Source organism: Astatotilapia calliptera, chromosome 23 (assembly GCF_964374335.1).
Source record: "Astatotilapia calliptera chromosome 23, fAstCal68.1, whole genome shotgun sequence".
NCBI lineage: Eukaryota > Metazoa > Chordata > Actinopteri > Cichliformes > Cichlidae > Astatotilapia > Astatotilapia calliptera.
The window spans coordinates 41,179,439-41,197,809 of NC_137443.1; the positions used below are offsets into that span (position 1 = coordinate 41,179,439).

The 18,371-nt window shown below is 40.8% G+C and overlaps 1 protein-coding gene across 2 annotated transcripts in view; it reads right to left on the reverse strand.

The window, feature by feature from the left end:
* Positions 1 to 18,371, reverse strand: part of LOC113015987 (semaphorin-5B-like) — a 45,270-nt gene that overhangs the window by 16,279 nt on the left and 10,620 nt on the right. Inside the window, exons 2-6 of one of the 2 annotated variants that reach the window (XM_026158407.2) lie at positions 17,413 to 17,473; positions 5,383 to 5,571; positions 749 to 848; positions 247 to 292; positions 50 to 112 (exon numbers count right to left, since the gene is read on the reverse strand). In XM_026158407.2, the coding sequence (XP_026014192.2) occupies positions 50 to 112; positions 247 to 292; positions 749 to 848; positions 5,383 to 5,527 (354 nt within the window). In that variant the 5' untranslated portion in view covers positions 5,528 to 5,571; positions 17,413 to 17,473. Of the gene's footprint in view, positions 1 to 49; positions 113 to 246; positions 293 to 748; positions 849 to 5,382; positions 5,572 to 17,412; positions 17,695 to 18,371 lie in introns of those variants that run through there. The other variant, XM_080297051.1, reaches the window with a different exon arrangement.

The window sequence follows — 18,371 nt, forward strand, 5'->3', positions numbered from 1 at the left end:
GTTTCTGAATACACAGACAAATATCTGTATTTCAGTCACAGCACAATACCTCAGATTTGCCTTTGCTCTGACATGAGCGCTTTGTGTCTTCATCGGATGCCCATTCTGTTGCCTGAGGAGAAATGTTCAATTGTAGAATTTTTTTTTTTATATTGGACCTTTTATATTTAATAAGAGATACTGTTAAAATGTTTAAAAATAAAATGTCTTTGACAGTAGTTCATTTTTGTGTAGTCTTAACCTTACCTGTATGAGGGAGGTATTATTCAAACTCAGTCTGAAGAGGAAATTTCTGTAAAAGATATTTTATTTTAGAGCTAAAACAACAGACTGCTCACAGTAGCAGTGTACAGCATATAAATGTTATCCTCTAGTATCTCCCAACTTCTGTCCAGACACAGTTTGATCAAAACACATTTGTGCCGCCTGGGCAAAATATCTGTATAGCTTGTGTTGCTGGATTTTTTCTTCTTCCTTTTGGGTCTTTTTACTCCATTTAAGAGCTGTCTTTACCCTTTGGTGCTGTCTTTGGGCTTTCGGGACTTTGTGTTTTAATTTAAAAAAATAAATGTTGTGTGTATTTCCCGTGTTTATGTCCAGAAATATCATCATGTAAGAATTGGGGGCTTGTCCAGGATATGAACGCTGGCACGCTTCTATGATGACACATCATGTATCCACTTTACACCACTGTATGCTAGTAACATGCTGTATGATTACTGTTTGAGTAATGCATGCTATTTGGTACCTTGCTCCTACAACAAGCTGGTTTCGTCTCAGGTCCAAAGCAAGTTGGGAGAAGTCCTTTGCACCTGGATGTGAGAACTCAGACACCCAAGACCTCAGTGCTGGATGCACAAATAATCAAATGATAAGGAGTGAGGGGAAAAAAATAAGAAGAAAGAGTATAAAAGTAAGTGAAAGGAAAATCAGGAGATGATAACATGAAATATGAGAGACAAGAGAAGAAGATGAAAAAGATCCATTATCCAGTGTTTGCCTTTTGCCAACTTTACAACTCATCTTTAATCGTAGGGCCTAAGACCAGAAAGGAGGCTTTTAAACAGACTGAAAGTACTGATTTATTTTCCAAAATTATAGGGTAGGAAATAAAGATCTGGAAGTCTCCCAATTTTCATATTATATTACTTGTTCTAATTAATTAGCAATCTCTTGAAATAATTTATCTTGAATTCAACAACATAAATTTACCATTACATAAGACTGTTCAATGTCAAAGTAATAAGATAAGTAAGGTATATCTGTCATGTCTTTACTTTTTTCTCTCAACTTGTGCAGTTGTCTCAGATTTTTTTAAGGACACATTGCATACCATACTGAGATATTACAGACCTTTACATTGTAGCTCTTTGGGACACACCTACAATTTTATGTCTTTCTATTAAACAAATGGGAACAAATTATTTGTTTTGTAACGGGTTGCTAGTCGCAAAGTGCCTAAAGATACACAAAGAACCAATTAAAATTTTGATCTTTCCTAAGTTGTCCATTGTGTGTAGACCCAACACTGGTTCATCGCTTGAGTAAGGTGCCTTTTTTGCCAGGTCAAGTACAAGGACTGGGCTAAAAACATGTGAAAAAGACAACATCCAATCCTGAAGAAACATTGCTCAAAACCAATTTAAAAGATAAGTATGTCTGCCTCCCTTTAAGCAAAATATAAAGAAATGAGGGGTGGCTTAAGACTTTTCCATCTTATCAAGAACTTTGTTTTGAAAGTTTCTTTATAACTTTAGTCTATCATGGTTGATATTACATGCCCTTAATTGAAAACCACCACCTGAGCAGTATGACAGCCAATCAGAACTGAACGGTAAATAAAGTTGCTTTAGCTGTTTTACATGAGCTTCGGGGAGGGCGAACAAACCACATACAAATGAATGCTTCCCGCAATGTTTCAGAGCAAATTACTGCTGCCTCTCAGGACTAAATGCCTGTTCCTCTCATTTGATAGCCAGCTTGTGGGAAAAAAAATGTATCAACAACAAAAGCAGCACGGTTTGCCAGGCAAACACTTTGAGCTGAATGTAAACTGACATCCAGTCAAAATAATGACATCAAAGGCCCTTTCACAGTCATTAGACAGCTGAAGAAGAGCATTTAATGAGGCCATGCTGCAGACACAACATCAACACCTTTATTAATTTCACATAAATCTTTACATTCAATTTTTTTGCAGAAATTGCCAAGCACAGTTTCAACTTTCAACGTGTCTTTTGTAAGCCTCGATGCATGAGATAAACACAATTCCAACAAATCCTTATGAATGCAAATTAATTCCAACTAAGAGTTCATAGTGCTGCCAGATTTCACAACCTTATATTAAAGTCACGCTTCACACTTTGTATTGGTTAATCTCAATTAATGTCACATAAAACAACAAATTGAAAGGTTATGAGCACCAGCGTGTCAAGATGCTTATTAGAAACTGAACTATCATTCTTGTCTGGTCTCAGTTCTGCTTTGAATAGCTCTGAAAGAGGGCAACAAAACAACATGAATACAAACCATCACTTGAACAGCAGTGATTTTCGGAGAGCTATTGAATCCAAATTGCTTTTGTGCACTTCCCTGTGTACATAATGAGCTGCTGCAAAGCGGACAAGGGCAGGCAGTCTAAGTCTCTCATTCAAAATACCAATCTGACAGCTGACAAGGAGAAGCGACTTGTTTCTTGGACTTTCTCTTTTAAGAAGAAATTAGTTAACTACAGGGAATCAGAAATCGACACTCATTCTTGCAACAAAAGAGCCAATTAACTAAGAGCGTCTAGTTTCATTTCAGATTGCAGAACTGTCTACACTTTGCATTATGTAAGTTGCCGTCTGCTGCTTGTAAACTTCTTTGCATTTTAGCAATTTTATTTAACAAAATGAGCACAGGAAAGAAAATAAGATTACAGCAATGATCATTGTTATTACTGGACCTGGATCCTATATTAGGGATACCTTGCTGATGTCAGGTCAGACCTGCTCTTGGCACCAGAAGAACTTGAATTCTTAATGGCATAAATTGAACAAGATGCTGGAAACGTTCCTCGCAGATTTTGGATGTGATAGAGTCACGCAGTTGCTAGATTTGAAGTCAGTGTCAGATGATATGAGCTTTATCCTGCTGGGAGCAGCCATCAGACGATGGGTCTACTGTGGTTATACAAGGACAGACATGGTGAGCAGCAAGACTCAGGTAGGCTGCGGAGTTTAAACAATCGACTGGTATTAAGTGTGCCACACCATTATACCACCACCAGTCTGACCCATTGTTAACTTTGGTGATAATTGTAACCTCAGTTTCCTGTTCTTAGCTGACTGCCCAGTGTGGTCTTCTGCTGCTGCAGCAGAGCTGAGTGCTTCCAAGGGTGCAAAGATGCTGTTCTGCATACCTATTTGGGAAAATCCAGCAGATCAGCAGTTTCTGAAATAATCATCTTTCTCAATCATCTTTCTTCCCAATTCAGATGCTTGGTTTCTTTGGTCCGTTTCTTCAGATTTACTGTGTATTTCCTGTGTATTCTGTGCTTCCTTGTCTGCTCTTGTGTCATTTCCTGCTTTATTTTATTGTTTGTTGTTTTCTTGTGTTCTATTTACCTCTTGTCTTTGTCTTTTTCCACCACTACAATGCCCTGATTGCTTCCAGCTGTTATCGTTTTACCTTGCTATACATGGTGGCTTTTTGTGTCTCCCTTTGTCAGTTGTTCCTTTTTGGTTTCTTTAATGATTTTTACAATTTCTATATCAGTTAAAACTCACCTTTTGCTTGTTATATCATCTTCATTCTGTGTCCTGTGTTTTTCTCTTCTTTTCAGACGGAAACATAACTTGTCCAGGATAAAAATAATTATTATTTATTATTGCTGTTCCTTGTCTATTTCCATTTCCAGTGGCATTTAACAAACATAATTTCTCAAAAGCTGTAGACTGTTGTGGGTTTTATGGTTGGTTACAATATGGCTGTGAGAGCAATAGAACAAGCCGTGCAACAGCGTTTAGACAGCAGTGATTAGAGCAACAAAAGTAGGTGAAATGACATTCTAAACTTTTAAAGCTTTTATGGATTTGGACAAGACTTTTGTGCAAGCACCCAGGTTGCTGTGCTGATAAATTTTCATGAGAGCATTTTTTGAATGCAAACTAATCAATCGCTGTTGCTGTGGTGGTTATAGCTGAATATACAAACCCAACGAAAATCAGTTTTTAAAGAGCGGCGAATGAAATGTTGAGAGATGGCATTGATTTAAAGTTGGTGGATAAGTGAAGATTGTTATACAATTATGCAATCGTTATTTAACTTTACAAAGGACCATAAAATGTTTGTGACCCAACCAAAGCTCCTTCACAAAGATACCATTTCAGCTTCAGGGACTCTTTATTGTTTGTGTAGCAGGGTCTGGCCAGAGAACCTCCTTGTGCTTCCAAGAAGAAATTATACAAAGTTAAAGTAAACATTACCAAGGGATCTTTAGATCCATATATGTACGTTCTTATTCAGTGAAGCACTGGAGTAAAGCACTGTTTAGCAGCCATGGTTTGACATGAGAGTATGATCAAAATGTAGGGTGATAAAATCAGAAGGGGCAGATATATATAGTTTTTTTATACTTTAATTTAAATCGAAAATGTATATCTTATGTAGCCTTTTGCATACAGTTGGTCCTCATACAACCCTTAATCCAAAGCCTTTACGTCACTTATTCAAGCAAAAGATGCATTTTGATTACCATTTTACAATAAGGCTACCACACTGCTCGCTCACAACAACCTGCTTAAAGAGCCTGAATTTGAGAACTGTAGACAGTCTAGGAAACGCATGCATGTCTACAAGTTTGCCTAATTGTCAACATCAGCATGACAACCCGATCGTTGTGTGACAAGGTTAAGATCTCTGATCTTGATGTTGGGTACGTGGACTAACCGGCTGCATGTGAAAATCATCACTTTGAAAGTGGGCTCAAAGAAACACGGCCTTTGTGTGCGTGACTCTTTTCAATTCGCCGGCTTTCTCATATATTTGTGTGTGTACTCTTACATAAAAAAAACAACACAAATTATGTTGTTTGAAAACAGAAATTGTCTTGTGGAAAATAAATACGTTGTCCTCTTTTCACAATGGGTAAATGTGCAAGCAACACAGTCTCTTATTTCAGCTAAAAAAGTGTCTCCCTTCAGCATGAACTTTGGTGCTAGGTTGGAGCCTTTGTTCAGTTTGGCATGTGCACATAAGTTGCTACGATGGGGTGGGCCTAAACTAAAGTGATTAAAATGTACAAAGTTCCTGATTTTGCAAGCGTGCCTTCATTTTTGAGCCCTAACTTCATTCGTGGCCCTCCTCCCCACTCTATCAGTGGTGTGTTTCTTTGCTCACCTTGGTAGGAAACAACAGGATGTTCCTTTCTGCTGCAGTCGGCAGGCTTGATGTGAGGCTCCTCTGACAGACACATGGATAAACAGATGACCAGCACAAGGCCACAGGGGGAGAGGGCCCATACCCCCCACCCTGATGTTACCATAGTTACAACCACATCCAGTCTTCTATCAGGTCCTCAGGAATCACCTGTCGGAGCAGAAGTGATATCTGTCAATCAACCAGACAGTAATGGCAGGGAGAGTAAACCAATCAGCCTTGTGACAAATAAATATCCTTATATTTTTTGGCATTTAGATAATCACTCTAGAAAACTCAATACATCAGTGCTGGACTCTAAAAATCCATATCCACTCAGTAATAGCTCACACTTGCACACACTCTCTTCTCTCCGTCCTCCTGCCCATTCATCTAAATTAATTTTGCCAGTCGACCGGCCCCGCTGTTCCTCCTCACTTTCAGTCTGTCTGCTTTTGGTGTCCATCGCCTCAGTGTCAGCAGGACTCGGTCATGGCTAATTCACCTCAAAAGGCCAGAGCCGCCAATCTTCACTAACGCCAGCTCTCAAACTTTGGGTGCCTCTTTCTGACTGAGGGGATCCATTCAGAGATGAGCCCCGGGCACAGAGCCAAACAGGAGGGTGTGCCACATGAAGGGTCGAATTCATTTTATATGAATCAGAATCTGCTCAAAGGTGATGATCTGATGGTGACTTTAGGCACAAAGATCAAAGGCTCTTTTATGTAGTTTACAAATTTCCATCCAGCTGCGTCAGACAAGTATCAGACTTTTGCTTTCTCACGTGCAGCACACAGAGGGAGGCAGCGTTCAAGATACTCTGTTTGGTAGAGTAAATGCAGCCACATACTAGCTGTAGCATACATACTGACGCTGGCAAGTTAGTTACAGGCTAACGTCTAATCCAAATGTGTTGGGTCTTTGTGTTTTCACGCACACTTCTGTGGGGCTACATTTTCTCATTTCTTTAGAAATTCACAGACTGGAAACAGAGCAGGACAGGACAGAGTGACACCCACCAATAAAGGATGTTACTATCACTTTTCATTGGCTGCATGCATTCACCAAGATATTTAAAGTTTGCTAAATTAAAAAAAAAGTGGATGCAAACAAGGATAAAGACCTTTAAATGTTTTTGCATGTGAAATGACTCTATGTATGAGCTCTGAAATGGAAAAAAATGTCTTTTGAATCATCTAATAAATTTCTGTTTTAAGCTCCACTCCTGTACTGGCCAGTGAACCATTCAGATGTGAGCAAGCGTTTAAGTAGCTGAAGACTACAGGAGACACCTTCACCATGAGAGCACGTGAAATGCCTGAATCTAGCTACACTGTCGCCTGAGGGTTAGGCGGGACTAGAGCACAAATTTGACTCTGAAAATGTCTGAGCTGAGTGATAAATGAGTTTATGGAAAAGGCCATAATGTTCCAACTATGTATTGAAAACTTGAACATCCTCAACACTACAGGGCAGCATATTTCTTGCCCATTCACAGCGGCGTCTTTTTCTTTAACCCTTAAACCAGTTTCAGTGCAGCTGCTACGCACTACAAAGAATGGAGGCGGTGAATGTCTGCCTGTCTACTGCTCACTGGGAGGACTGAATACGTGTGGAGGCAGAGGTTTTTCAGCCTGCTGGGTCTTACATTGCTGCTTAATGAAGCGACAGGAGCAGAGCCTCCACCGCTGGCCTCGCCTTTGTTACGGGGCCACGGTCCTCTCACCGCGCAAAGGCTGGCCAGTGAGAGGCCTAATGTTCTGGGATTTGTCTATTCAGCTCAACGAGGGGGAGCGACAGTGGACGTCAGTCAGATTCTTCGGGGGCAGTAGGAAATGTGTGGACGCAGGCTCTCCCTTGGTGATTAGCGTTAGTTAAAGACAAAGAGCGCATATTCATCATCCTCTGTCTACATGACAAAGTGTGCTAGGACCTCTTTATGGTTTGGTTAAGTTTAGTCAAGTAACACACAAACTCTTTAGACACACTGTGAGCCCAACTATCTGCACTGATGTTTTTCTTGAATGTTTTTAACTGTGCATTAACAAAAGCATTGTGCTCCCTTCTTTGCTTCTGAGAGAAGGTAGTCACCTCTAATATGACCATGAAAGTTCACTTGTCGCCAACGCTATTTCTAAGTACTGCCCCCCAAAGCTGTATGGCTGTGCCTTTATACTTGTCCTTTTCACACATCTTACCCTGTAACAGGGAAATTTGATAAGTTCTTTCCAGAAATACCCTGAAGGTTTTACAGTAAGCTGGTATCCACAACAAAACTTTTAGTACTGTGTAGAATATAAGCTTTACAGTATGATGCTGTCAGCTGATTGACTTTCATTAGTCTTATTTGAGTATTGCAATCTCCAACATCATTGCTGTGTGTCCAACCGTCTTTGTGAACTATAACAACACATTGCTAATGAAACTTATATTCCTTGCACTGCCAGGTTACAGACTGTTGCTGCACCAACATTTTGACAGCTACAAAAGGTGGCCATACCAAATATTGACTGTACAGATTCCTTCTGTGTCTTATATACTGTAAATGTATACTGTAATATTTAGTAAATCAGGGCACCTCTTCCCCAATTTTCCTGAAAAATATAAAGGAATGAGTAGAAATGAGGGGTGGCTAAAGGCTTTTATTCAATACTGTATCTAAACAAACAAAAAATACTTTTTTTCCTGAAATGTTTCAACATAAGTCATATGAATTTAATATAATCTGAAAAAAAAGGTAGGGCAGATTGCTGCCCCTCCCTGAGCCTGGTTCTGCAAGAGGTTTCCTGTTTAAATGGTAGTTTTCCTTCCCACTGTCGCCAAGTGCTTGCTCATAGGGGGTGCTCTGACTGTTGGTGTTTTTTCTGTATTGTTTCAGGGTCTTTACCTTATAAATATAAAGCGCCTTAAGGAGACTGTTGTGATTTGGCAGTATATAAAAAACATTGGATTAGCTGAATTTAATTGAAATCTGAAGTAAGCAAATGACCGCATCAGTACAGAGGACATATGTTACACATAAAATAAGTAGATGGTCGTGTGATGCTTCTAAATGTGGCTTGAGTGATTCGATGTAATATTATGGACTCGACAGTGGCAGACGGACCTGAGCTACAGTCTTTGAATTTGTTATAGAAAGTTGGAAATAAATTGCTTCAAAAATAAAATCAGAGAGCTGTTTTCCCAGAGACGGAGCATGTCTGAACATTCATTCACTCGTGTAGCTGGCTGCGATAGAAAAACACCTTAAAGAAATAACAACTTGTGATGGGATTAGAAACACAGAGTCTGCAATTCATGTGACCGGTCCGTGTTTGGACTGTGTGGGGAAAAATAATCACCCGGGAACACAAAGTGAACATGTGACCACCACACTGGAGCAACACGGCCAAGATTTTAAGGCAGGGCCATGTCAGTAAATAAAGCTGAGGACTGGGCCGCCCTGTATCAACACAGCTAAGCATGACAGGTGTATACTCAAACCCCTGCTGCCTGCCAATTTGTCTCTCCTACTTCACTGGTGCCTCTCCATGTGATTCCTCTGCAACAGCGAAAGCTGATTCAAACATCTTGCGGACAAAACTACACACTACAAATCTAAGATGCTTGTGCATCTGCTGAAACATGAAGATAACTTCATGTTCCTGCAGCAACTCCAAAACCTCACACAAAGACATTAAACTGTAACCTCTACTCAAATTTTGCAGCAGTATTTAAGGCTGAATATTTTTTCTGTATGCTTTTCATTTTATTGGGATGCCTTTTAAACATAGATGTTTTGGTAGATTAGATTTGCTCTGGAATTGTTTCACAATTGCAAACTACTGTATTGATTGTTCTGCAGCTTGTTGAGGCAAGACTGAATGAAATTGCATCTGTTAAATATTTAAAGGAGATACACAGCAATGCAATTAAGCATTTACTGTGTTATCACGTGAGCATCTATATGGATCCAAACAAGCGGTTAAGGATTGTGCTCGTTACTAGCAAATGTGACTTTGAAAGTAACTTCTCCTGACCAAAGTAGTCACTACAAGTGGCCTCAGAGTCATTAGCAGCACTAGCCTGGGAGACGGGTCTGTTGTCCATCACGTCCTGCGATGTAAACCAACCCTGCAAACAGAATCAGCTCATGGCTACCTTCCACTTTCACATCTGTGCCCATATATAGACTCTTTATCTGCCATTGTAATTTACTTTGACATTTATTGCCGCACTTGAGTTGTAGAAGTTTCTTAAGCTAAAAAAAAAAAAACAGCTTTACTTGGCAAAAAAGGTTAAACTAATTCCCCTTACACATTCACACCAAATGGCACTCAGAGTCAATACAGAGCTTAAATGTGCTTGAACTTTTCCTGCAGTACAGATAGTTTGATTCTTATATTAAAATCTATCATGATATATGCAGGCCACTTTAATCGGTATATCTTGGTTGGAGCCACACTCTTACCACTGTTGGTTCCAGAACAAACTTAATTCTTCACGGCACAGATTCAACAAGGTGCTGGAAACACTCCATATTAACACAGCAGCATCACACAGGTGCTGCTTATTTGTTGGCTGCACGTCCATGATGGGAATCCCCCATTCTACCACATCCAAAAGGTGCTCTACTGGATTGAGAGCTGGTGTGTGTCAGGAGTATGAAGGCCATTGATGTGCAGTGAACTCATTGTCATGTTCAACAGGTGATTTGAGCTTTTGAGGTGCTTCCAGCCATCAGAAGATGGGTACCCTGTGGTCATAAAGTGATGATCAGCAACAATACTCAAACAGGTTGTGGTGGATAAACAGTGCTCGGTTAGAGTGTGCCCATGCACCATTACAGCACTGATAGAAGGATGGATCCATGCTTTCGTTTGTTTGAGTCTACCGTCCAAATGTCAAAGCAGACCAAGCAACATTTTTCCAATCTTCTGTTGTCCAATTCTGGTGAGACCGTGCAAACTGTAGCCTCAGTTTCCTTTTCTTCTGCTGTAGTCTAGATGAGTACCGCAACATTAACAGACAGATACACAACAAAAATCAAATGTCTGGCACAGCAGAAGACCAAGAGCTTGTCCCTCAGAGCAAATCATCACACGTTTGGAAATACTTTGGATTTAGGGCAAGTGATGTTAACTAATAATAAGTTACAGCGTCTGCACGATAATTTATTACAACTGCTTGAAAACGCACCACAAACTGCAGGATTATTAACGCATGAAGGACAAGAGAAACAACGCAATATTTGCAAAAGTGAATCATCTGCCGTGCACTCAGGCGTCCATAAAAGCGAGCCTGTATGCGTGTCTGCATATCCGTCCAGCACACAAAGACCTATTGAAATCATCGAGGCAATCGCATGCTTTTTGGCCAAAGATATGTGTCCACTAAACATGGTGAGTAATGAAGGATCATCGTGGACAAAAGATGTTTTCCCCTCATGCAATTAATTTTCTAAATTGGCAAAACCGACATTGTACACAAACTATCATAATGGTTTGGAAAAAAAATGGAGTGGAAGACTTTATATTTTGCTTCTAGGATGCACTCAATCATCAGTGCAGGTCAAGTAAAAATGGGATTTTGTGAAGGTGTTTTAACTAACTGACTAACCAAGAAGTGCAGCACAATGTAAAAATGAAAGTAGTGCCTTGCTGATTTAATTTCATGTTAAGTTTTAGTAAAGTTAATTGTATTTACATAATTTTGGTATTGTACATCAGCAGGATCGTAGAGGAACATGAATGTGAAAGCAGTGTTTACATAACAGTACAATTAAAACATTTCTGTCATTAAAATGAAAGGATAAATAACTAAACTTAACTGTAATCTTAATATCAATCAGAATAATAGTGATAATCACAATCGCGCAGCTCTAGGTTATTTGAGTTACTGTTGCTTTCCTTTCAGGTTAAAGCAGTCTGGCTACTCTCCTCTGACCTCTGACATCAGCAAGGCATTTTCACCCAGAGACCTCCCACTCATACTCAGAATGACCATGCCATGTTCAGAGTGAAAAATGTTGGAAATAAATTCCTTCTAAATGTGAAGGAGGCTAAATTTCAGACTTTGACTATGCTTTTTTTTTTAAGTTTTCCTACTGATAAAGACACCCCTCCCCCCAATTAAGTAAAGTAATTTAACCTCAAAGTGTTGTGTTGACAGATTTCTTTCATTTACTGCAACAGGTACTTGTATAAATGCAACCTGTAAGCCATGAGAAGGGGGGGGATCAACAACTTTGCAGAAGTGACCCACACAGGGCATTATTACAAACCTTCAAAAAGAGGCTGTGTCATGTCTTCAGAAGCCAGACAGTTTGTTTTCTTTCGTTGTTGGTTGTTTGAACATGTAAAAATGATCCATCGACTCCTTAGAAAAGTCAGGAAAAGTATAAAAAAAAAAAAAGCTTTTTCCCCCCTGTTCTCCTTCCCCTTACACGCTACAGCTACACAAGTAGAAGCCGCTGACGTTTCTCCCCTGGTTTAACATTTAAGTGGAAATGTGTGTAGTGACACACTGACAAGTGTTTGGACAGAGCAGCAGTGCCTCTGCAGCACTTTGTCACAGTTGTACAAACTTCACACAGCAGAGGCCTTTGTCAAATCCTCCATTTTTCTTTCTGGACTCTTTCCCTGCTGCTTTTTTTTTTCCTTCAAGTTTGTGAGATTTCTTGACAACAACTTTTTTTCTGTCTCTGAGTGTCAACTACCTCTGCTGATGCCAGAGTGATTCACAGTGATGTTCATGCAAAATTTAAGAAACATGGAACTTCCCCCCGCCTCTATTTGAGGAACCATGCAAGCTCACTTTGACTTTTTCCTCTTAGAAGAACTAAACAAGCGTATCCCAGAGAACTTAGGAGGACTCTGATAGAGGCCAAAGAGATGGCCCCTTTATGGAGTGTGGTCCGAGGGCTTGAGTTGACTCTAAGTAAAAAAACAAGGCATGGATGAACCTCTTTTGTGAGCCATGTGACCGGCAGGTTATTAAGCTTTAATACGTCAGCTCGGCAACTGTGAAGGGGCCGTTTCCTTTTCTGTCAGCATGAGTAACCTCTTCCCTCATTTCTTGCAAAACAGCTATTATAGGTAATTATCCATGTCGTGATCTGCCTACAAAAAGACGCACTACAGAAGACCTTGAAACTGCTTTTTAGCACTTCCGCCACACCAGCTACAAACCGAGCACCCGACAACACTGGGTGCGCGTGTTAAGTGTGCTTCATTAAAATCCAGACATGTCCTCTTCACGGAGGAACTCTATGACAGCGAAATTAATAACGAGTAATTATTTCTTCATTCAGAAGCCCTATAATTTGTTCCTGCGTGGCATCAAAAATAAAAGGAGGGAGTCCAGCATCTGACCCTTGTATATCAGCCTCTTGTCTAAACTCTCTCCACCCGAGTTTTTGGACAGCGTCCAACTATCATGAAAAGACAGAGTGAACACCAACCCCCCACCCCACTACACCCCACTACAAAAAAAACTGGATTCCAAACTCCAAATTCCTCCTTGAGTAAAAAAAGGAAGAAAAGACAACATCAAAACAACACTGAATCAAATTGCTAAAATTCTCTTTCTGACCGCAGCTCCTGCTCGCCCTCACCTATAAGGAGCACTGATATTGATTACCAATGAAGTCAGTTGATGGAGATTTGTTAGCTGGAGCAAATGGACACTGAGAGGGCACCCAAAGTCCCTCCATCAAAATATTCAGAGAGGACCATTTCCGAGGCAGTGTTCTCAGCTCCTTCCTACCGGGGTGAATGGCCTCTCTGTGCAACCTGCCAACTATCTGCCAATGGCTGCTCTCTTTTACAAGTGAATAGACTGAGTTTAGCCACAGTTAAAAAGACACACTAACGTGCCATGGCTGCGCCACAATGGCCGCCCGGGTAATTTGCCAAACCTAATGATGCCGGTTTGGCCCGGGCGAGAGGAGGTAGAGAGCAGGAATCCTAAAGAGGCACACAGCTGCACTGATCCCTCTCTTCCTATCTCTCTCCTCGCTCCTCCCCGTCTCCCTCCGTCCTCTTATCATGATCTCCATTTCTTTCGCTTTGCTTTTTTGCCAGATGACACGACTGGGATGTATAACCAAACACGTACAGCTGCAATCACTCTCTGTCAATACCCGCTGCCCCACTTGAAGGGAGCCGCTCTGTCAGTAGACATGATTGAAGATTACTGGTTGGACAGCTCATTCCCTGTAACATGAATTTCAATGTGAAGCCAGGGTGATGGAAAAATCACAAAAAACAAACATCCAATGGCCTTAGCTACGCTTGAACGGTACCACAACAACAATTTATTTAACATTTTTATGCATCAAACTTTTAGTTTTATCCATTAAGCAGTTGTTGAAGAGTTGTGGTGTCACTGATCAAGATGTTTATATCAATAATTGGTTAATTTACAGCCTATAGCTACTTTAATGCCAACCCTAATGTCATCTGCTCTATCAACAGATGTATTTTTACTTACTTAGCTCTGAATGGCAAAAACGTTAGTAACAGTTCATGTAGTATGCATGACTGCTAATGATTATCTCAGAGTGGATGATGCAGAGACGGAGCTGCGCTCTAATGCTTGCATTGATCTAAAAATTTTAAAAGACAGTAGTTGTGTTTCACTTCAAGGCAAGACTGATAATCAATATTTAAGGAGCTGTGCAGAAGCTACAAACACTCTTGATATGGAGGAGATGGTTTACAAAGGTGCCAAACTGTGCCATGAGTGCTAACCACCGCACAACTGGGGTATTCAGCTGCATGTTAAGTCAATTTGTGATTCTAAATTACATCTAGGCTTGAATGTGGGCGTCTTTGTTAGGCCTGTGACAAAGTGGTGAGCTGGCCAGGGTGTACCCTGCCTCTTGCTCTGTGACCTCTGGGACACCCTGAATTTGGAAGGCAGAAGATGGATGCATTCAACAAAAGTCCTCCCATAAAGAACAGAAATACATTAATTCACATGTTATAAGAGCGCAGACAACGCCGATGTGTTAAATTGTACACATCCTTTATGAGTGTTTTAACATTTGGTATTAAAGAGTCTTAGCGCTTGTTTACATTTGTATTGACCACTGTCCACTTTTGATCTGATCCGCCAAGATGAACTTTAAACTCAAGTGCTAACACGGTTTAGATTACAAAGTGCAGCTGCCAAAACAAATCATAGAGATCAATCCACACCTCTCTAATCTGTATTAAGAGTTCCTTCACATACTGAACAGTATGTGAAGGAACAAAGAGCAGTATTCAGGCATAGAAAAAATTCAGAAAGAATTTCAGAAAGAACATTTTTTGGTGAACTTCCAGCACTGAAAACCAATCTTGCCCAACAGGTCTACCAGGACTGAAGCAGACTGCTGGTCACAGAGCTATAGTTGTTGTTATTATACTATTTCTGGCCTGGTTGGAGGAGATTTGTACAGTACTGGTAGTAGTAGTAGGAATTGTAGACACCATGGCCATAAGTCTCCAAAAGTTGACTTACGTGAAAAGGGAAAGACCATCTCTGAATCGAGGACGGGCCTAAGGGTACATCTTTCGCCATCTTACAATGCTGTGATTGTAGCCATTCCCCAACTATCTGTGAATGGTGCTCATGGCCATTGATCAGTGGTCTTTGATCAGTGGTTGTTGATCAATGGTCATGACGATTTGCATAATCAAGATTAAGGAACTGACCTCCCAGGCCATTGTTCTTTCAGTGGGCTGATTTCAGTCATTATGCAAACGTACTGTTTATAAGATTGGGGAAACCTGCAGTCAGCTGAGACTGAAGAAGTCACCTGGATGAGTGACGAAAACGCTACGTCCGGATGAACAGAATCAACTTTTGGAGATTTACTTTCCTGGATGATTGAGAATGCATCAAGACATGGCCATAAGTGCAGTCAAAACAAACTACTGTCAGACTCTTCCAAGCAATGCCTAGTGATTTGACTGGTAGACGACAGATGGTGCACAACGATATGTTGGCAAACTAATAAAAATCCCAATCCACTCAAATTTTTCCCCCAAAAAATTCTTATTCATGCTGTCACGAAATACCAAAGGACAGCCAGCCTTTATGGTCAAAAGATGTAAAATAACGAAATTAATTTTATGTCTTGAATGAATGGGCCGATATTAGCCAACAAATGAAATGAAATTTAAAAAGTAAAGAAGAGATATAAGAAACTTTAACCATATTATGAGGATTGATGTTGCATAGTTTGTCCACCAGAGGGCACTCTGAGAACTACCCTGTTGGTAACACACGTGATTGGAACGCCACAAACACAATAACCAGATCATCTGACCAGAGTTGGGCAGAGTGTAACGCTTGAGTAGCTCAACTCTATGTCAGTCAAAAGCTGATTGGTTGACAAGCCAAAGGAGTGACAGGAGAAGCGTGAAAAAACATCAAAGACGGGTTTGACTTTGTTCGTTATAACCTTGCTCTTCTCCATGGCTGACCAATGGTACAACAACAGCACAAGCAAGAGTAGCCCTTGTTGTACCACAAACTTGGGACACTGCCTCCATCTGAGAAGAGACGATCTCTGCAGGTAGACGGGCAGCCTGTAACTCCCTACAGTCTGCAGAGAGACATGCTGAACTCCTAAACGAGTAAATAAATAACTACACAATAATTTTAGGGAAATCTGTTTGTGTTTCATGTGACCTACAGAATTGCCTGTTATATCTGACTTTTAAATCACCAACTTCTGATATTGGTCCTAAAAGCCCTATATTGTCAAGGCTACTGTGTTCTACATATAAGCCCTTTACTAATAATAATAAAGCACTTTACAATGCCACTATTCATTCACTCTCACATTCATACACTGGTGGAGGCAGCTACAGTTGTAGCCACAGCTGCCCTGGGGCAGACTGACAGAAGCGAGGCTGCCATATCGCGCCATCGGCCCCTCTGGCCAACACCAGTAGGCGGTAGGTGAAGTGTCTTGCCCAAGAACACAACGGCCGAGACTGTCCGAATGGGCAACCTTCCGATTATCAGCTTTAATTTCATTCATAGTAACTGATTAAAATGACTCGTAAATGTCTTACTCCCCAAAACTGTGCACGGCAAATACAAACTGAGTTAATATTATCATTCCAAATATGATTGTCTTGGGTTTTGAATTTCTTGGGTGGCTGACAGTCTGAGCATTTTAATTACTAATCCACTGCACATAACCGATGCTGCTGTCATGAAAAATCTCATAAGACCTGGTCCTTATAACCCACCAGAAAAAATTATCATGGCTACTATTTTCCACCAACGACTAATTTCCATAAATCATGCTCATAGTGTAAAAACACCCCGAAGACATTAATCAGCAAACTGTTGGTGCTGTGATTAACTAGATTACAGCATGATGTCAGTAATTAATTGAAGAGTAAAAGGCGACTCTTTGCAATTTTAAAAATAGAAATAAATAAGCATGCTGCTCTGTGGGAAAACATCAAACAGGAACATTACACTTGCACACGTGCAACATGTGGCTTTTGCTTCAGAAAGGCTTCATTACTGAAGTGGGGGAAAAAAAAAACCCACGCACACATTCAGACATAATAACCCAGACTAGGAGTATTGATCCAGGGCTGGGAGTTTCCTCTGTCTCCCATGCTTCTCTCCACCCCATTCCTCTGTCAGTTTTAGCACTTATGCTTTAACCAGAACAAAGGAAACATCCACTACACGTTACACAAACACATCCCCACATGTAGTCTCCAAAGTCACAGCTAGGGTGATGTACGCTGAAGACGAGCGAGGGGGAAAAAGAGGAGGGGTAGGTGAAGGGTCATATTATAGATGATTAGAGAAGAAATGAGCCTGCAGTGACACGAAAACTGACAGGCAGGCAGAAGGAAAAAAACAGGCAGAAAAAAGTAGACACAAAGACAGAATGGACAGGACAACACAAAAGAATAAGCAGTTGCACTGATGCAGCCAATCTCCGCATGGGATATGTGAAAGCAACGCACACACGCCGCACAAATATCACACAGAAGAAAATAAACTTACTAGTTCACCATCAGCACCAGACAGATTCGGCAGATGAACGAGCGTGGCACAGATCCCGGCGCTTCACATGGTGGGAGAGAGCGAGACAGAGAGACAGAGAGAGAGAGAGAGAAAGGAAGGTATGAAAAACAAGAGAGGGAGAACTTGTTACACATCGGCACACAGTGGCACGCTGACCAGAGAGTGTGCAGGGAGGTGAGGGGAGGTAAAGGGGTGTGTGAGTGTGTGTGTGTGTTTGTGATGGGGAAAATAAGGGAGGGGGGCAAAGAATTTCTATCTGTGCAGAGCAAACTGTTAACTCAATAGACAGAGATGTTCTGCCCCGTGTGAGATCCAGTTTTAGATTCTGTTAAAGAATTAGGTCACAGTATGGCGGGAGCCAGCTTGAGCGTTTGAATTAGTTGTGGTTTGTTACAAGCTCAGTATTGCTGTGCTTTTGCACTGCATTTAAGACTGATGACTTATCGACATGTCCTGTTATTCACTTATAGTCACCTCAGACTGATGCACTGATGAAGAGTAGCTGATTAGCAGGCAAAGTAACTGCTGACGACACCTTTTTATGAGTCCTAAAGAATAATCAGAGCTAGCATCTTGAGCATAGAGTGTATATAAAATATAGACATCATCACTGTGGTGTCACCTGTTGATTAACAACAGCGGGGAGTGTTTAAGCTTTTTGAAGCTGACTGTGAAAATGAAAACGCCGCTTGATTTGCGATGGGCACGTCGTTAGCCAATGAGCATGCCCGGGATAAACCTCCTTTCTGGCTCTAGTAATAACCATAATTTACAAAATGTACTTGATGTTTTGTTCAGCAGTGGACCAACCAGAAACACTGTCCTCTGGTTTTAAGGCAGATTCCACTTTGGCTTCACTTTTCAGACTTGGAAGCTACGTGCATGTTTTATTCAGTCTATAATCTCAAGCTAAAGCAAATGGCATTTAAGGGGACACC